The sequence below is a fragment of the Carassius gibelio genome, chromosome B24 (assembly GCF_023724105.1).
Source record: "Carassius gibelio isolate Cgi1373 ecotype wild population from Czech Republic chromosome B24, carGib1.2-hapl.c, whole genome shotgun sequence".
Taxonomy (NCBI): domain Eukaryota; kingdom Metazoa; phylum Chordata; class Actinopteri; order Cypriniformes; family Cyprinidae; genus Carassius; species Carassius gibelio.
The window spans coordinates 18,526,739-18,546,913 of NC_068419.1; the positions used below are offsets into that span (position 1 = coordinate 18,526,739).

The 20,175-nt window shown below is 36.6% G+C and overlaps 1 protein-coding gene across 2 annotated transcripts; it reads left to right on the plus strand.

Moving 5' to 3' along the window:
• The first annotated feature begins 853 nt into the window (after window positions 1-853).
• dipk1c (divergent protein kinase domain 1C) lies at window positions 854-19,760 on the plus strand. 2 transcript variants are annotated; one of them, XM_052596446.1, is made up of 4 exons: window positions 854-1,418; window positions 13,960-14,694; window positions 16,371-16,535; window positions 17,596-18,104. In XM_052596446.1, the coding sequence occupies exons 1-4, from the start codon at window positions 1,233-1,235 to the stop codon at window positions 17,668-17,670; spliced, it is 1,161 nt and encodes a 386-aa protein (XP_052452406.1). In that variant the 5' UTR covers window positions 854-1,232; the 3' UTR covers window positions 17,671-18,104. The 2 variants fall into 2 exon arrangements, with proteins under 2 accessions (XP_052452406.1, XP_052452405.1); XM_052596445.1 differs by having other exon boundaries at window positions 863-1,418; window positions 17,961-19,760.
• Window positions 19,761-20,175: the final 415 nt, after the last annotated feature.

The following is a 20,175-nucleotide window of genomic DNA, read 5'->3' on the forward strand; positions in this document are numbered from 1 at the left end:
ACATCCTTGTGTTTTATACTGAAGTAACTGTAACAGTGTCCTAGGACCACAAGATGGCAGGATTATACTTTCTTTGAGTAAAATGTCAGTTTGCTTTATCTTAAATTGTGTGTTTATATATTTCCCAGAACACAGTTATCACATGCAATACTACAAAAACCAATGCTTTAATAAAGCAAAGATGCATTGAAATAAATCAAAGTAAATAAATGCTGTTTCCACAAAAGTTTGAAGGGGCATAACTGTTTTCATCATTAATGTTTCTTGAGCAGTAAATCATCATATTTTCATGATTTCTGAAGATCATGTGACACTGAAGACTGGAGGAATGATGCTGAAAATACAGCGGAGCATCACAGAAATAAATTACAATATTTTCAAATAGAAAATAGTTACTTTAAATTGGAATAACGCTTCACAATATTACTCTTTTTACTGATGAAATAAATGCAGCCTTGATGGGCATTCAGAAACAATAACAGCATAAATACTACTGTATCTCCAAATGACCTCCCGAGCCCTTGAGCAAGACCCGAAAACAAATACAGCTCCATCTGCAAACAACAGAGACTGTGAGAAAGCGCAGGGGATCTGTCATAGCATTAAAAAAGCTTTAATTGGCACTTAAGAAACACACATAAAACACATGAACGATTCTCTCTCTTGGCCAGAAAGCACGAGCGATTAGGGATCCTGTTCCTGCAGACTCTCACAATCAGAGGAAAACAACCGCTGAGATTCCCACCGCAGCGAGAGCAGATCAAATATACAGGCGTTATGACCGTGGGAGAATCCGTCTCTAATCAAATAAGCAGAAACACTGCTCCACGCCGGCCTCTTGTTTTTTTGGCAGTGCTTAGAATACAAACAGACTCCAAGTGAAGAAATCCGAGGGTCTGCGTCTGGCACAAGAGACGGATCTGTCAGGAAAGACCCGGCTGCCTTGGAAACAGAGAAGAAGGAGACCCAAAGGAGGAAAGCACTGAAGAAGGGGGCGGGAGGAAGAGCGGAAAGAGGTGGAGTGTTGTATGAAGAGAGAGAGAGAGAGAAAGAGAGAGTGAAAACACAGTGGAGCCTAGAGGAAGAGTAAGTGAATGAGGCAGAGCGAGTCGTTCTTCACACTCGCTCATTCACAAAACAACCGAGAGACAGAGAGAGAGGCGCACAGATGCCACAGACGCCCTCCTCCTGGAGAGAGAAGCTGAGGGCTCCTGTGGAAGGGGTCCTCACAGATGCAGCGGTCCCTGCGTGGGGTCCTCCGGTGTCTGGGGGCGAAGCTGTGCCGCAGGAGCGCTCTGCTGGTCGTCCTGCTGTGGCTGGCCTCCTGGCTCTTCCTCAACGGACTGGTGTTCGTGCACAGGAACATGTTCTCTGACTTCTGCACTGACCACAAGAGCAAAGAGATCCTGCAGAGGGTGGTAAGACCAACTTGTTTGTCATCGCTCAAATCAGGATTCTAGCAACAAGTCTGTACGTTATGGATATGAGCAAAAAGTCTGGATATCAACTTGCTTAGCTTGAAAAGAGGGCAAATAAAAACAATACTGGTACTTGTTTAGAGTAAAACTTAAGGGAAGACACCACTGGTGTATGTCAAGTAGTTTTCATTACTTGAAATAAATATTAATTGGAAAAAAAAAATATATATATATTATATTTAACTAAAAAAATAACTAAAACTAAGACTGAATACTATATACAACTATATAAATGCATACAAGACCAAAACTACTTAAAACGACTCAACAAAATAACTAAATCATCAATGTAACACAGAAATATAAAAATAATAGAAATGTATAAAATATAAAACATGTTCGGACTACAATAGAATCTCAACTGTACTAAAAAAAACACTGGAATTAAATATAAATTATTTTTTAAAAACCTTGAGAATATTAATAGACTGTAAAAAAAAAAGAAGAAAAAAAAAGATCTCTCCAACTCAATATTTTTCTAGTGACTGATCACATATGATTGACCAAATTGAATTAGTGTGAATTTAATTTTTAAAATTCAATTAGGCCAATTGGAAAATTTAGATTTGGAAATTTTTGAGCTGGAGAGGTTTATATTTGTTACAGTGTAGTTTATTTTTTAGTTTCAAAGTAAACTTACAGTTCTAAAGATATGTATTATTTCAGATGCAAACATATACAATGTATTGAAAGTGTATTCTAGATACTTTCTACTGACTATTCTTCACACTAGAAGCAAAATACATCTCAAACTGACCGGCGCGTGAAACACTGGTTAGCTTGAACGTAAACTTCAGTACTTTTACATCAGACCAACAGGCTACATTTTTCAAAATATAATTCAGTGCCATCCGCAATTCAGCGGTCCTGTCCTGTCGCAGTTGTAGTGGTAACTCAGGGATTTTGATGAATTGTCCACCAAATGACGCCCAGTGTATTCGGCAGGATTACTCCGTCCAGCATTGAATCATGGGTACCAGCAGTAACGCTCCTCCATTAAAGGCTTAAGCTTTGTTCCTCGGGGGAAACCGAAAGCTCTTTCAGAGCCACTGGATTATGTGATGTCAAGTGAGCGCTGAAAGAACATTTCGTTTGTTGCCACATTGGGAACCGCACAATCCTGACGGGGATTGGAAGATGATTACTGGTGTCAATTAGAGGGAAACTATCATTACTAAAACCAGTTGAGCAGATTCAGAGATTTCATTTATTTATTACTTACTTATCAAAATGTCTGCTGAACAAATATTGTTAATTGAAAAAAAAAGTCATTAATAATATTAGCACTGAAATGTCAAATTGTAAAGAACATATATTTGACCCTGGACACCAAAACCAATCATAAGTGTAAATTTTTTGGAAATTGAGATTCATACATCATCTGAAAGCTGAATAAATTATCTTTCCATTGATGTGTGGTTTGTTAGGAGGACAGTATTTGTCTGAGATACAACTATTTGTAAATCTTGAATCTGAGGGAGCAAAAAAATCAAAATATTGAGAGAATATGCTTTAAAGTAGTCTAAATGAATTCTTAGCAATGCATATTACTAATCAAAAAATGTATGGTAGGTAATTGACAAAATATCTTCATGGAAAATGATCTTTACTTAATATCCTAATGATTTTTGGTATAAAAGAAAAATGTATAATTTTGACCCATTCAGTGTATTGTTGGCTATTGCTACAAATACACCCCAGAGACTTAACACTGCTTTTGTGCTCCAAGGTCACATATACACAGTAAAAATTACTTTTCAATGATAAATAAAATTGATTATTGGAGTATGTTTGACAAGAAAATATTCCAGTCTTTCTACAAAATTTCATCAAACTTTCTGTGGAGTATATATATATATTATCAAAGTTAATAAATGTATCAGACTAGTTCATTTAAAATCAAAGTAACTCTGACTGATGCAATCCTTTGAGCTGTCAAGAAAGTGAAACTGAGTGAATTACATTTTTTTGCTTCTGTAATATTTAAGATCATGACACAAATGTCATCTAATTCTTAATATTTGGGCAGGCTAAAATAAATATTATATTGAATTCAGCAGCTGTAAGTCGATGGAGTGCTGTGTGTCAGTATTGTGCACATGATGACCGGGTGGAGATGTAACTATGAGGTGCATGTCACTTTGGCATTAAAGATGAAAATAACAGACTGGCTGCTGTAATTGATGGGTCGAAGTCATTTTTTAATTCTCAGGGACGTTTAGGGAGAATATTTCGGCTCAGGCATCACAGTTCAGGGCTCTACAATGAGTTTTGTTTTACTTTGTGTTATTTTCTTTCTTTTAACCTCTTAATATCTGCGCAGTCAAAAGGTACAATGCAAAATAACATATTTATATAACAAATTTTATCGGTCTATTTTAACAAGTCAAACAATGAAAAATGAAGATCCGTATATCCACACCTGAAGACTTTTATGTTTATAACATCCTGGACGCATGTTTGGCGCTACTCTGTTTCATCTTAGTACTTTTTACTAAGTAAACTTATGTTTTTTCTACCTTTCTAAATTTTCATGTTATTGTGAAATTACAAACAGTTATTTTTTGCTCCATATGGATTTTTAAAATAAGGATGCCTTGGAACCTTTTTTGTGTAAATGGTTGCATAAAGAACCTTTAACATCTGAAGAAGTTTCAAAAAAGGTTCCTTGTGGCAAAAGAAGGTTCTTCAGATTATAAAAAGGCAAGAGAAAGATGGTTCTTTAAAGAACCTTTGAATATTTTTTTGTGGAACCAGAAATGCTTCTTCTATGGCATTAGGAAAGTAATTCTATATAATCCATTATTTTACCAGGAGTAAAAAAGCTTGCAGCTTTAGGATGCCAAAATGTGCTTTACATTCATTCATTTAGCAGATACTTTTATCCAGAGCAGCTTCCAAATGAGAAAAATAGAAGTTTTCGAAGTTTTGATTCGTTTATTCTGTACTTCGTGTCTGATTTCCCACTGAATTGTTTTATTAGCGCAGTTCAAAAGCACAGAGATGGTTCTCATAATCCACATTAGATGTTTATTTGGAAATGCTGCAGAATCAAATCCAGCCATACGTTGTCATCTCCTTTCCTCTTATGACCACACACCTGGTTTAAACACTTACGTAAAACAGAAATAGTCATGTTTATTTGCAACGAGTGTGAGGATTGATAGGTGAATCAATAACTTAGTGCTTTAATGGAGACCCGAACCCATTTTAGTTACAAGGTTTTATAATGCAACTTACTTTATCTCCAAAACACAAAAATCATTTCTCAATTGATGAACTGTTAAAACAGCCTGCTAATCTGCCAAACACTTAGCGTTTCTAAGGGCTTCAGCGTTGTAATAAACAGCGGTGAGTGGTGCACGTTCACACAAACTGTTCATCGTTTCTGGCAGCATGTGGCTGAGGAGCTTTGAACTACACGAGACCTTTTTTAATCGGCCGTACCATCTGTGAGGAGTACAACTGCTGGCATGAGTTCATGAAGTAGTGAACCTACAGTAACTGTTCTTTAAGTGGTGCTCTGCTGCAGGCTCTCCATACAGTTTCATGCTTTGTTTTACTCTCATGTGAAGGTTAAGCACAGGTGGTCTTTCATGCGGTGGGTAGACGTGATCCACTGACTGGATTTTATTTGAATATCTTGTAAAGTGTAATGTATTTCTGTGATGTGCAGCTGTATTTTCAGCATCATTCCTCCAGTCTTCAGTGTCACATGATCTTCAGAAATACTGATTTGCTGCTCAAAAAACATTTCTGATTATTATCAATATTGAAAACAGTCGTGCTACACAATATTTAGGTAAAAACCATGATGCATTGTGTTCAGGATTCTTTGATGAGTTCAAAAGAGCAGCATTTGTTGGAAATAAATCGATCACATCGATTTAATGCATCCTTGCCTCAATAAAAGTATTAAAACATATTCAAACTATATCTGACCCCAAACTTTTGTATGGTAGCCTACTATATATAATGTACAACACTGACTTCATACGTTCACTAAAAACAAAAACCCCTCCAAAACACCAACTGATTAAAATCATTATTTGAGCATTCGTTTGTTTGCAGATGCCAGCTGATTTAATACTCTGTTTATAATAAAATGTAATGTTTTTAAATGGAGCTTTTAGGGGCCGCTGGATGTGTTTCTTGGCATATAAGAGTATACTGGAGGACAATAGGCCCATTCTCATGTTGTATCCCAGTTTTAGTGAGTTTCTTGTAAAGTGAAAGTGATGGAGTGACCCGGAGCAGCCGATGCAGACATTCTTGGCATGCTGGGACTGGACGGCACTCAGGCCAGCCTGTGGGCAACAGAAATAGCCTGCTATTCTCTGGGGCCTGATGTTTAATCATTACCTTACATGCTCAGAAGCATAAAGAAATATTGTTTCCCTCTTATTTCATGTCCTCACGCAGCACTGGAGCTGTGCTCGTTTACTGGCACGACTCACAGGAGCCTTTTAGTTTTCTGCTCCCTAGATATGTCTCCGTATGGTGCCTCCTCCAGTGTGTGAGTGTGTGTGTGTGTGTTTTCTGTTTTTCCACCAGGTGAAAAAAATAAGTGCAATTGCTTAGTAACAGCACACATCTCCCCAACAATGACTCATGTCTATAGCACAGCACAAACTGTGCAGAATGAGTTATTACCAGGGTTTAATGCTACACAAATCATAAGCTAGTATAAGTGATGCTTGATGCAAACAGTGCTAAATATATAGCTATCAACAGCCTGACTGGATAGACGATGCATATTTTCAGACACCTGACTGGAACTAAAAATTCCATTTAGCCAAAAATATTCAATGGTTATAGATTTTTCCGTGAAAAATAAATAAATAAATAAATAATAATTATGTTAAGAATGTGATGTGTATTTAGTCAGTGCAACCAAGAATATAAATAAATTAATAAATAAACAAATAAATTGCTATAGTTAATTTAAAATACTCAGATTAAAAGCATTTGACATGATGTGCCAAATCAACCAAAAGTATGTTTTAGGAATGTGTGGCTAATTTTCCAATTAGGTTATGGGTTATGTTCTCTTTACATGTTTTACTTTTTTTTTTTTCATCATTCTTTGCAACAAAAATGCTGGAACATTCTATTTTAGAATTTTGCAAATTTTGAATGTTACCTTGAATGTTCCCTGAAAATTCTGAAACGAGTAGTAACATAAAAAAAAAAAAAAACATTAGATGGGTGTCCAACTAAAACATTTGAAAAGAAAACATCCTAGGAATTATGTATAAATAACATTTTATGTTTTGAGAACATTATTTAAGATAATATAAGTTTAAACTAACATTCCTGACTAATTGTTACCGGAAAACAATCGTTCATAACTTTGAGAAAACATTGCCAAAAGTTCTGAGAACTTTCAAATCCAGTACTTAATCTTCTTTCTTGTACCAAAAAAACCATCCTAACCACTAGATTACAAACACAGCCATGATTTACAACATACGAGTCACTTTGGGGCTCACAGTGGGAAAGTTTACATGCAAACGGGAGCTGTTGCCCCGTCTGAAGAATTAAAACACATGTGGGGAATTTGGCTGGCACTTACAGCGTCGAAAACAGCGGAAGCCGCAGAGTGAGCACAGAGCACATAAACACTGTGAGAGGCTCCTGAGAGGATCTGGAGAGAGCAAGCTCGGTCTATGTTTAGACTCAGTCGAGCTGATCACAGACCTCTGAGATTCAACTGCTTTATTCGAGTGTTGTCACGGTAAAGCGACCCACTGGGAGTAATTCAGGTGATTACTGGTGCTGGCTATTATTATTATCATTACTTGTACGTGTCCACTGGTGCAGAAGAAACACACTCACATGCTGGAGAGAAAAGTGTACACTAATTTACTTGTCTCCAGCATGGTCTGTGATTGCTTTCAAAGCAAAATCAGAATCAGAAAAAATTTAACTTTACTTAAAAAAGTACACATGATCTGAATTTAATACACACTCAAAGGAATAGTTTACCAGTATTTCTTCATTGGAGATTTGGAGAAATGTAGCATTGCATCACTTGCTCAGCAATGGATCCTCTGCAGTGAATGGGTGCCGTCAGAATATATTATGATGCCAAAAGCTGTTTGTAAGAAACATATTCATCATTAAGACGTTTTTAACATTGTACCTTTGCTTCCAGGTAAAACTACAAGTCCTATAGTATAAATGCTTTCTCCAGTGAATAGTGTACTTGACTGAATCAAGAGAGAAATCTGCACCGATCAAACACTGTTTACAAGCCAAAACAGCTCTAAATAAATATGTGGATGGATTTTGATGTGAGAGACAACAGGAGATGGACTTTCTCATTGGATGAAGCGTTATTATGGATTATATCCTCATATTACAACCTGAGGTGATGGGTTTAAGTAAAAAAAAAACATCTTAATGATGGATTGGTGTAGCAGAAATGAGTCGAACCAGACAAATTAAAGAGTCTATCAGAGCTGTGTGCATTGAAACGAGAGCCGAACTCCTCAGGAAGTCATAAATCAGTTCTAGTGCCACAAGAACCAAGCAAGATAACCAACCAACCAACTTGTTCACACAACAGCTTTCAACATTAACACCAATAGAAGAATTATTAACAATTTTAATATGAAGAAGAGATTGTCAAATTTATTGTTCGTGATTGAAATGCAACGCTGGACATCACATGTAAACCCAGGAGATCATGTTAAATACTTGCATTGACTTCCTCCCCCAGCCAGTGAAACCAGACTAAAATTCCTAAGGGGGAAGGGCTTTAAAACTTTGTCTTCACAGAAAAGTCCCTTTGCCAGAGAATGGCAAAGAAACTGCTTCTTGTACATAGATATGGACCAGAATGAACTCAAAAAGACTTGTAAATGAATCGTTCCATTGCTTAACTCCATATTCATTTACGTGTAACCCACACATTTGACTATCATGTATAATCACTTATTGTGTATGTCTTTTTATAACTATAGGATACATAGTCATGTCTAGTATTGATATAATCGAATTTTCTTGCCTGATGTTGTCCTGACAATCATTTATTTGTAAAATATATCATAATCATGTTATAGGAATCATGTCCAAAATTAGACCCTGTGAGGCAAGAACCACATGCTTGGTAAGATAAACAAATGATTTATGATACCCCAGAGCCAAGACCATATCTGATTGGTCAAGGCAACATTTGAGGGGTGGCCAGCAAGGAAGTTTAAATACTTTGGACCCCATGAAATTTTGCTTTTAGTTCTAGCATTGCTTGTGCTATCAGTCATGCCTGCTCTTAGCTTTTAGCTTGTAGCTTTGCTACCTAGCTTTAGCTTGTAGCATCTAGCCATGCGGTTTAGTCATCAATCTTTGAGCGCGGTTCCTGCGTGCTTCGGCCTGCCTGCTGCTACTATGCCACGATGAGAAGGAACACAACCTAGTCTCGTCAAACTTTATTTCTTTTCTTTTCCGTTTGAGAGTTTAGTGTTCTGAGTTAAGTTTTGTAACGTCCATTCAACTTCAACCAGCGAACACGACTCTGCACTTTCAGCCAACGCCCAACAACCACGGGCTTCCCAAGACGTCACTTCAGAGACTGAACTTCCAGCCAATCAACGACCTCGGGATAGCCCTTTCACCGAAGCTCCTTCTTCACAGGAGATGCAAGTAACTTTACCTCCAGACTGTGACCTTTACTGGTGTATCTAATATAATTTTAGTCACATTGAGGAACTCAATGCGAGGGTTAAATAAGTGATTAATGGTTGTTCATGTCTATTCAATTTAACGTATTGCTGTTAACTTGGGATTCCATATTTCCATTCTCTTAAACTCATCTTTCCCTAACTTTCGATCTTCCTGCAACTTGTGTGAATGTGTGACTGTGTGCGTTTATGTGTTAGATTAGTTTATATGTCTTAGATTTATCTAATAAAGCCTTATTCATATTGAAAAGAGAAGTATCTTGTGTTTTGTGCTTACAAGTTAATGTCTTAAACTGCCGATCTTGTTACTGTGCTAATTGATAGTGGTTTCACTATAGTTTGGATATTAGTATCCAGCGCAGATTTGATGTTAAACGGCCCGTTCACTGAACCGCAGGCGCGTCTCCGTGAACAGCTGTGAAACAGTGATTCTGTTCAAATTCCCTTTAAAATCTTAAATGATTCCCTTTGAGCTAAATTTACCTGATTCCCTTACATTGGTTTGTCATAAACAAACAACTTTTGTCTTTATAAGACATTAACTGATGGACTGGAGTGGTGTGAATTATTGTGATGTTTTTTATCAGCTGTTTGGACTCTCATTCTGACGGCACCCATTCACTGTAGAGCATCCATTGGTGAGCAAGTGATGAGATGCTACATTTCTACAAATCTGATGAAGAAACAAACTCATCTACATCATGGATGGCTTGACAATGAGTACACTGTCAGCAAATTTTTATTTTTTGATGAACAATTGCTTAAATACAGCAATTACCAAGAATCTCCAGCATTTTTGGTAAAATTGGTAAAAAAAAAAAAAAAAACTTTTACTTTTAGTAAGAAAGAACATTTATACACTTTTTGATTCCTTCACCATCTGGTTCAATTTTAATCACACAATGCCGTTAATTGTTTATGGGTTCAAACAAAGATTTCCAATGAAACACAAAGAAAAAGAAAATGTCCTAAATCCAAGCCAAAATATCACAGATTTTATGACCTGAGACAATATGCACATCCACATGAAGTTGGCACAGTCACTCATCTTCAGAGAAGTAGAGAAGTCTTTAGAGAATGTAAAAACCTAGTGTTATCACTGCCATTTTTAAAAGGGGGGGGGGGGGGGGGGGGTTGGGGGTGAAATGCTCGTTTTCACTCAATATCCTGTTAATCTTGAGTACCTATAGAGTAGTACTGCATCCTTCATAACTCCAAAAAGTCTTTAGTTTTATTATATTCATAAGAGAAAGATAGTCTGTACAGATTTTTCCCGGAAAAACACGAGCTGCTGGAGGCGCTACGTGTGGGCGGAGCTAAAGAATCACGAGCGCGAGTAGACTTTTGCGTTGAGAGCGTCTGGAAGCTGTGACTTTACCGTGAGGAAAAACAAACCACGGCTAACAGTCAGATTCAGCGTGTATTTATGATCCAGAATCAGATCCAGAGGCTGAAACTGAACAAGAGCAGCATCAGCGAAGGCGTCTCTATGTGGTATGTACTGAAACTGTATATAATTGCTTAGCGTTTTTGGAAAATGACTAAGTTCCACTTTGTCGTCTTTTTTATTTTATTTTTATTTTTTAAGCTGTACATGTGGAAAGTGCAGTTTGATGACAACATCGCATGTTGTTTACTTGATGTGCTCATGAACCGATAGCTAAGTTAACAACACAGAGATATTTGAAGCAGTTTCACCGCATGCGGTTCCAACACACGATCGTGACCCTTTTTCGTTGGGATTGCATTATCCTTAAGAAATAAACGATGTGCAAATCCGTCGTCAAACTGGGCCATGTTTGTAAAACAAGCATCTTCGAAATGCAGGGAACAAACACAAACACTTCCGTTGATGCTCTGTAAAAATAAACTCCATCCACTGCTCCCTTAATGCTGTTTTTTTTTGGTAATCTGTGCAGGGTTGTCTTGCCCTGGCAACCAAAAACACACTCCTTTTGTGACATTTGGCGACGCTCTCGCTCTGATCAGTGAAGTCTGTTGTGCTCTCAGTGCTCTGCTATACGGGAGCGTGCGCTCTTCCGGCAGAAGTGCCCTTAGGACCCATATAAGGAAATTCCGCTCCATCTAACGTCACACAGAGCCATACTCGAAAAAAACTTTCCGAAACTTGTGACAAACCAGAAGAGGTTTTTTTGGAACAAAAATACTCCTTCAAACGTACAACTTAATTTTTGAAACTTTGTCCATGTTTAGCATGGGAATCCAACTCTTTAACCGTGTAAAAAACTCAGTATGCATGAAATAGCATTTCACCCCCCCCCCTTTAATTATCATACAAACGTGTGAGGTTCAGCTTTATGACACAACAGTAAAGAGCTTTAGCAGGCCTTTTTAACACAGAGGACATATTTTATGTAAGAGGAAAAGCAAGGGATGGGAGATCATCCACCAATCCATTATGATTGATAATGATAAGGAAAACATATATAACATGCTAAATCCAATGCAGATACTGTAGGAGCTGAGTGAGGATAACAGCTGTTTACTTTGGGAGGTGACAGAGGACGATTTGCAGGGTAATCTCTGTGGAACACAAATCACCCGAAGCCCCTGAGCCATATATATGTGCAGACTGCAGCAACAACCAGTAATTACTTCATTTTTCGCCAGAGGGGCAAGAGGAAAAGCAGTTCGGTTTTAACACCATGCATTAAAATGATTATTAGACTGTTTTGCAAAGATTAAATATGTGAATTTCATGCATGCCATTAAAATATGCTGACAGGTGGCATTGGTGCCGTATCTCAACATAGGCACATATTTAATAAGTGAGATATGAGATGGAATTAAGATACATGCAGTGATTAAAAACAGCTTTAACGCTATGGAAATTAGTTTGACATGACACACATCATACCGAGATCAGAATTTGTTCTTGACTTCCTAGGAATACAAATAATAAACATAACGTTAAAATATAATGTTTTTATATATACATATTTAATGCAAGTAAGAGAGTGTCTACTTTAAGGTTGCAAAATACTTTTGTAAAAATAATTTAAAACAACATACTTGTTCTGAGTCTTGACATGTACTTATTCAAATAAATAAAATAATTTACTTTGACTTCTGATCATACTTATTTATTTTATTTTATTAAATTTTATAAAACATTTTTGAAAGAAGTATCTTTAAATGCTTAGAAAATTAACAGTAAGAGCAGCAATATTGTGAAATATTATTACAATTTAAAATAAATGTTTTCTGCTTTAATGCACATGATATCAGAATAATATGATGATTATTGATTAATATGATCAAACATTTATTTTTATCAGTGTTGAAAACTATGGATAAACTGCAATATAAACTCGCAACTGCAAGAAATATAGTCAAAATTGTGGGATAAAAACTCATAATTGCAAGAAACAGTCAGACTTGCAAGATATATTCAAAATTAATTCAGACACCATCAATATTCCTTCATCTTGGTAAGAATTGTTTTGGTATAATACCTGTATGTCACAGTTTATTTAGCTATTCTCACTTATATAAATGAAATACTGCACTGCACCCACTACAAAAAAAATAAAAAAAATGTTTTTTCTAAAATTACATCTGGTGTCTGAATAATTTTCGGTTCGACTGTAAATTATAATTGTAAGAAATAAAGTCAGATTCAAGAGATAAACTCATAATCGCAAGGAATAGTCAGGATTACAAGATATAAACTCACAATTATAATAAATAAATTCATATCTGCATTATATAAACTTGTAATATCAAGAAATAAAGTAAGAATTAAGAGATATAAACTCATAATTGTGAGAAATAAAGTCAGTATTGCGAGATCCCACAATTGCGAGAAATTAATTTCAAGTAGGTCTGTCAGTGAAACGTGTCAACTTAATTAGTCATAAAAAAATAATGTGATTCAAATATAACACTGTTAATGCACTGGCGCCGCCCCCAGACCTTTACATCATCTTACATTTCATACAGATCACGGTCGACATATGATGCAGATGTTTATCAAATTCATGATATTGGAGCAAAAGATAACACTGCATGAGTTTTTGTCTCATATTTCTATTAAATGATAAGCACACCAGCAGTGAGAGCAATATCACACCAGAGCTGTTTTTGTCATGAAGAAAACAAGTGCAAATGTGACTTTATACAACAGCACAGTAAATACGAAGTTGCTATTTTGTTATATTTTAAACACAATACCGTGTTTTTGTTCAATTTTACCAACGAATATATAACCTATAAAGCCACAGCAGAGCTGCATCTCCGAGTAACACAGCAGTGCCAAGTTTCTGAATGAATCTGCGTTTTGAAAGAATCATGTGAATCAATGATGCAAAGAATTATCACAGAGACAGCCCATCACTTCATTCCTGAGTCAATCAGACGCTTGAACGAATCGACTCATTAAGACATTTACCGCCACCTACTGGCAGTTTCAGATTCTCCAGAACATCAATACATTTATTAAAAAACATAAATAAATAAATAAAAAAACATTAAAGGTATAGTTCACCCAAAAATCTATCAAATAAATCCTGTCATCATTAACAGTTTATGCTAGGCAGTTGTAGCCTAAAATATAATTATCTGTTGGGGGTTTTTCACAGCCAAATTTAGTTAGATAAATGAATCGCAGCACCCTGTACTGAATTAGATACAAAAATTGTAATCGACTGACAGCCCTAATCTATTCTGTAGATATGTTTACGTGTCTAAATCACTGCTGATAGAAGTCGAATCACAATCACAGTGCATGTTTGGCTTCTAAAGTGAGCACTGCCTGTTCTGTGTGTTTGTTTCAGTGTGCTGAGTATCAGCAGGGCGTTCTGACCGGTGACCTCTGCGAGGACCTCTGCGTGGCCGGTCGTGTGGAATACAAACGCTGCCTCTATTACGAGAATGGCAAGAAGGTCATGTCCGCCAGCTGGCGCGGGGTGCCTATCGTTCTCAAGTCAAAGCTGGAGAACTTCTCCTCCTATGAGGCTTTAGCTCTGCTGGAGTACCAGGATGCAGCGGGAGGAGCGGGAGGCGAGGAGGAGCTCTCTCCGCTGGATGTCGTCTTCTTCGCTACGCTGGAGATCAAGAACTCTCTGGGTTTGGAGACGGGAGCTAACTTGACGTTGCCCCGGTTGTGGGGCCAGAAGCTGAAGGAGAACGAGCGGACGTACTCTCGAGCGGAGCTGGCCTCGCTCTGGGCTCTCCTTCAGCAGGAGGAGTACACCTTCCTCAGGGTCCTGCAGGATTTAACCCACCACGTGGCCAAGATCCTGGGCTCCTGTGGTCACTTTTACGCCGTGGAGTACTTGGCGGCCGGACACGCGTGGGACCAGCACATATTCTCTCTGGAGGAGCTGACGCTGAGCCCCTCGCCGAGCCCCTGGAGCGGACAGGAGAAGACGATAACCGCAAGAGATATGGTGCCACGAGTGGCCCTGAGCTTTCTAGAGATGGTGGAGCATTTCGAGAACGACTTTTCCCACAGCTTACACCTCTGTGACATCAAACCAGAGAACTTTGCCATCAGGAAAGACCTGACGGTGAGTAAACACTTAACAGCAGGGATTCTGAAGGTAACATTAAGACTTTTTAATACCTTTTAAAAACCAAGTACCGTATTTTCTGGACTATAAGTCGCACTTTTTTCATAGTTTGGCTGGTCCTGCAACTTATAGTCAGGTGCGACTTATCAAAATTAATTTGACATGAACCAAGAGAAAACATTACCTATTCAGGCCACGAGAGGGCGCTCTATGCTGCTCACTGCTCCTGTAGTCTACACTGAAAACAGAGCGCCCTCTCGTGCCTGGAGACGGTAATGTTTTCTCTTGGTTCTTGGATCTAAATAAATGTGACTTTTAGTCCAGTGTGACTTATATATGTTTTTTTTTCCTTGTCATGACCTATTTTTGGACTGATGCGACTTATACTCAGGTGCGACTTATAGTCCGAAAAATACGGTAATGAAAATGTAAAGAGTAAATAGAATGGATAGGAGAATAAAATAGAATACAATATGCTAACATACTCTACATACAACATTTGAAAATGTAACTTCCAAAAGATCTCCATTACTTTTTAATTTGTTGAATAAATAAATAAGCTATTTATGGCTTGAATAGCTCATTAGATTAGAAATAACTTTTACTGCACTTTCTTAACATCACTTAATTTTGATGAATTGTCTTTAGAAAACAAGACTTAAGTATGTTTTGATATCTGTATTTGAAGAGAAAACAAAAACACTGCAGAAGATCCATTTTTTTGCATTGCATTTGATGCGTTTTTAAAGCTTTAAATTGTGTTTTTTTTTTTTTTTTTTTTGCCAATATCTTTGGCAGGATTTGGGGCATTGTTATAGACATCACAGCAATTCATCTCTTATTTTCTTTAAGTTGAACATTTCTCAGTGTTTTTTTTAGGACGCCTTCACCAGCTGGTTATTATAGCATCTGCTAGATAATTTCATTTAATCAGAAAACTATGAACTGATGCGACTCTTAAGGAGAACATAAAAGCATGTGGTTCACTGTTCACTACAATGTGATTGTGTTTAAATGAATCATCCAAGCATCCAAATCTAATAAAAACATTTCTATAAAGAGTATATATCTTTCCAGTATTAGATATGAATATTCTTGTAATAATTAGTTCATTGTTATTAAACTATTCTGCAATATTTATTATAGTTAAGTATTGTTATATATAATTATCCATCCTTGTCTCACACTGTTGGCAGAATTTAGCACTACTTGCTGTTTATTTGTCAAATTTTCTAAATGATAATAGTTTCTAAGTAAATCCTATGCCATTTATTCAGTCAATCTATCCATCTGAAATGAATCATCTATCTCTAAATATCTGTTTTTAGTGAATACAGTGTTAATTATGTGTAATAGTTATGTCTTTTTTTCAATGCAAATGATTGCATGTTTTAAGATCTCTATTAAAGTATTTTACAATGTAAGCAAATACATCTGACATATACAAAAGATTTTTTAAACATGAAAAAAATTACTTATCCGATTTGCATCCTAGAAATAATTTAGAATGTAGAATATTAAATATTTATTTTATTTTTAAATATATTTTTATTTCTAGGTATAAATTGTGCTTTGAATACTAGAATATTTAAGCGGTTCCGGACTGAATATATATATATATATGAATACCGTACACTGCATTTCTGATTATTGTGTTGTATTTCACTGGTCAGGTGGTGGCTATAGATGTGGACATGGCTTTTTTTGAGCCTAAAATGAGAGAAATACTTGAGCAGAACTGCACCAGTGACAATGACTGCAACTTCTTCGACTGCATTTCCAAGTGTGACAAAACTAAAAACAGATGTGGGCCGAAACGCAAGAACAGTAACCTTCAGGTGAGTGAGGCATTCATTATTCTGACTCCATTATATACTGTAATTCTTTAATTATTTGCATCAATTCTTCTCTATCTCAACATTGAATAACCCAGTGGAGTATGTGGTTAGCCATTATATATGTGGTTTTGGAAAACTGTCATAAAGGAATACCAGTAAAATAGCTTGAGGACACAATCATTCTTCAGCAGTAAACATTGCCAAGAAAAGTGCACGGAATGTTATACAAACTTAAGTCAAAAAAAAAAAAAAAAAAGGAAACAAACATGTAAGCTGAATTAAACCACACTTAATTTACTAATTACAATAATAATACAAAAAAATAATAATATTGTAGGGTGAATTAAGACACACCTAAGTAATTTCTACAAAAAAAATTTACTATTAAAAAGCGACAAATGAACAGTCATATAAAACCCAAAACTATCTGATTACTACCAAAAATGCAAATGGCTCAGATCAGAAAATCCTCATGTAATTCAATGATTTTAGCAAAATCTATTTTTATAGTTTACTGTCATCAGAACGTTAAACTGCATTGAGTGCAACTTTTTATCCCACAGTTATGATATTATGATATTTTTACTCGCAATTAAAAGTTCATAGTTTATATCTCACAATTCTGATTAAAAAAGAAAGTCATAACAGAGGGATATAAACTCAAAACTGCAAAATAAAAGATTCTGTAAAAGAAATACGCCTCCATTAAAACAGATCTGTGCTATGTTAGAGGAAAATAAGCTCCAGTGAAATTACTAGAGACAAATGATCATAAGAGTAACAAAATTATTTTTCTGAATGCTGCCACCATTATGCAAGTTTCATTTAAACAGTTTCTTTCCGTGGTGTAAATAATCTTCAATAGAAACCACATATCTGTATCACCTTAGAGACAGACAAAGTAACTGAGCAAAGTTACAAAAATATTATTTGCAAAGAAGTTACTACAAGTAGAGGACAATAAATATATATATTTTTTAATGCCACCACCATCACAAGTATGTGCAGGTTTAATTTCTCCATTAGATACTTCAGTTACACGTCTTTCATCTGTTCGTAGTCAACACCTGCTGTCAGTCCCAGCTCCCTTAAGGAGAACAAGCTAACAGTCAAGCTCCGGGCCACAGGTGGCTGAGACAGATCCTTCTCTCCGTTCCCGATCACTTCACCCAACCCTTGGTGACCTCTACCTTCCCATTGTATGGCCTGCCATTCAGAACAATGAGGGCTTTGTAATGTTCAGGCCGTTGGGTCCAGGAGACCATTGCTTTCAAACGGCATGCATGGCAAATATGGCTGATGATTGCTCTGGAGATGATGAAACGAGACCAGGATGACGCTAATGTCTGCTTCCCTCATCCATACCCATGCTTTTCCCTTTGGGGTGGATATCGGTCATGCTTCTCTCTTTCTGTCTCTCCGCAGGTGATCTGTGAGAAGATCTTCAGGCCTTGGATTTCTCCCACGCTGCTCGGTGCTAAAGCAGGGCTCCCCCTGCAGGTGGCGCTGCAGCGGGCCGTGCAGGAGTGCGCTGAGATGGACGACGGGGAGGACGCCCGGCGCACGAGGGCCGTGAGAGAACAGCTACAGGATCTGCTCGTGGAGCTCATTCAGGAGGACACGGGACACCGGGCTGAAGGCCAGGAACACAAGATACGGCACTTCATTTCTAAATGAACTCTCGAAACGGCTATGAAAGAACAAACCCAGTCATGTGCAATTCTGGAGAACATCTCAGATGACTATTATAGTCGCGATAACAGCAGTTTCCAACAGCCAGATACATTGACATAGTTGTTTACTGCTAACATTCAGAACCTCTGTTAAACCTCTGGTGCTGTTCAGCAATTTTTGAAAGAACTATTGTGTTTTTTTTCTATTTTATTTACTTCATTAGAATTACAGAACATGGTAGTGCTACGTGGCCACACGAAAATCATGAACATGAAATGAAAAGGTTAAATGGTTCTGAAAATTATTTAGACTTGTACTGTTCGTGGTCGAAAATGAATGTACTGGAAACAGACTTCATCTAGTGGAAACATGGTACCAAACAAAATCTTAATAAAAGCAAATTCTTTGAGAGATCAACCTCAAATTTTTTACATAACTTGTTTAAACGTATGGCTTAGATTTTTCAGTTTTAGAGTAAAATATTCTCTGGAAAATATATATTTAATATGAAATATCAAATATAATTTACAAAAATGAACTTAAACTTTTAAAAGTGTTTTTTTCTTCTTCAAGTTTTTCAGTTCAGCAATAATCTACCAGGTGTCTTCTAGCAAAAAGAGATCAGAAGTTGGAAATTAAATTTTCATGTCTATTCTCAAAAAGTAAATAGAAATAAATGGATCATGACTATTCCTATTCCATTAAGTTTTAATAACAATATTTTTGAAACTAAAATATAGTACATTCATTTGAAAGGCGAGCAGCACCAGAGGCATAAAAGGTATAGTTCAGTCAAAAATGTAAATCTGTTTTTCTCACCCTCATCTTGTTCCAAATCCATACAGGTTTGTAATTTTTGCATAAACTATCCCTTTAAGGGTGTAGATATGCCTCTTACAGTAAAGGCCCATTCACACAGGTATCGATAACTATATTGATAATTATATCAACATCCAGACCAGTGTACAATAACATGGTTTCACACGGCAGTCTTTATATACTCAAGCTCTTTAAAGCAGGAGTTCTGATTGGCTGTCAATGTTTTTATCATTCAAAAAAATAATTTTGGATCCAACAATATTGTTCTGCTATGTTGTTGTAGTTTAGAGAACTATTACTGTAAATTATAACTATATTGTTACTGTTATCGTTATAGTCATTGTGCTGGGTGTAATGGGCCTTAAATATAAAGGAAGTTCATATTAAAATTGTTCAGCACATTTTTGCTGGCGAAATCTAGTCATTTCAGGATGAAAAATGAGAGCGAAGCAGATTTTGCAGCTGGGTCATACAGATTTGCCATGTTAAACGAACAGAAAGCTGCTTGGTTTGATAGTGTTTCTGTGTGAGCTGCTTCATACATCTCTACACTACTGACAACAGACAATGGACATTGTTCCCGTGAAAATTCGCTAATGTGAATGAACTTTAATACTCCTTAAAAAAAAACGTTGGATCATCTCAGCTAATGTATCCCTGTTGTTTGTTGAAAATAATTTGTCTACCTGTGATTTTGTTGAATCATTTCAATAAACCATGGCTCAAGCACAATCCTTCCTTTGGTTTCTTACCCGCAGCTGCATGCCTTCACGCCAAATTATAGTCTGTACGCACATCAACACTACGCAGAGGATCGACCCGAAAGCTCAAAGATCAAGCCAACGTTTGGTTCCTATCGACGGAAGAGATCTGTAGATTTGTTTGGATCTACCTTCAGCATTGTGGTCTTTCAGGAGACGGGGTTAGAAAGACCAAACACAAGCTTTGGACTATAAGACGACGAGACCAGTGTTGGGAAAGTTACTTTTAAAAGTAATGCATATTACATTACTCCTGAAAAAAGCAAACTATTTTTATTAATTTTTATGGAAGTAATGCATTGTTACTTTTTCATATTTTTTTTCTTATCTAGGCTGGGCTTGCTTGTTTGTTTTGAATATAAAAAAGTGCTGCTTTTGGAAAATGT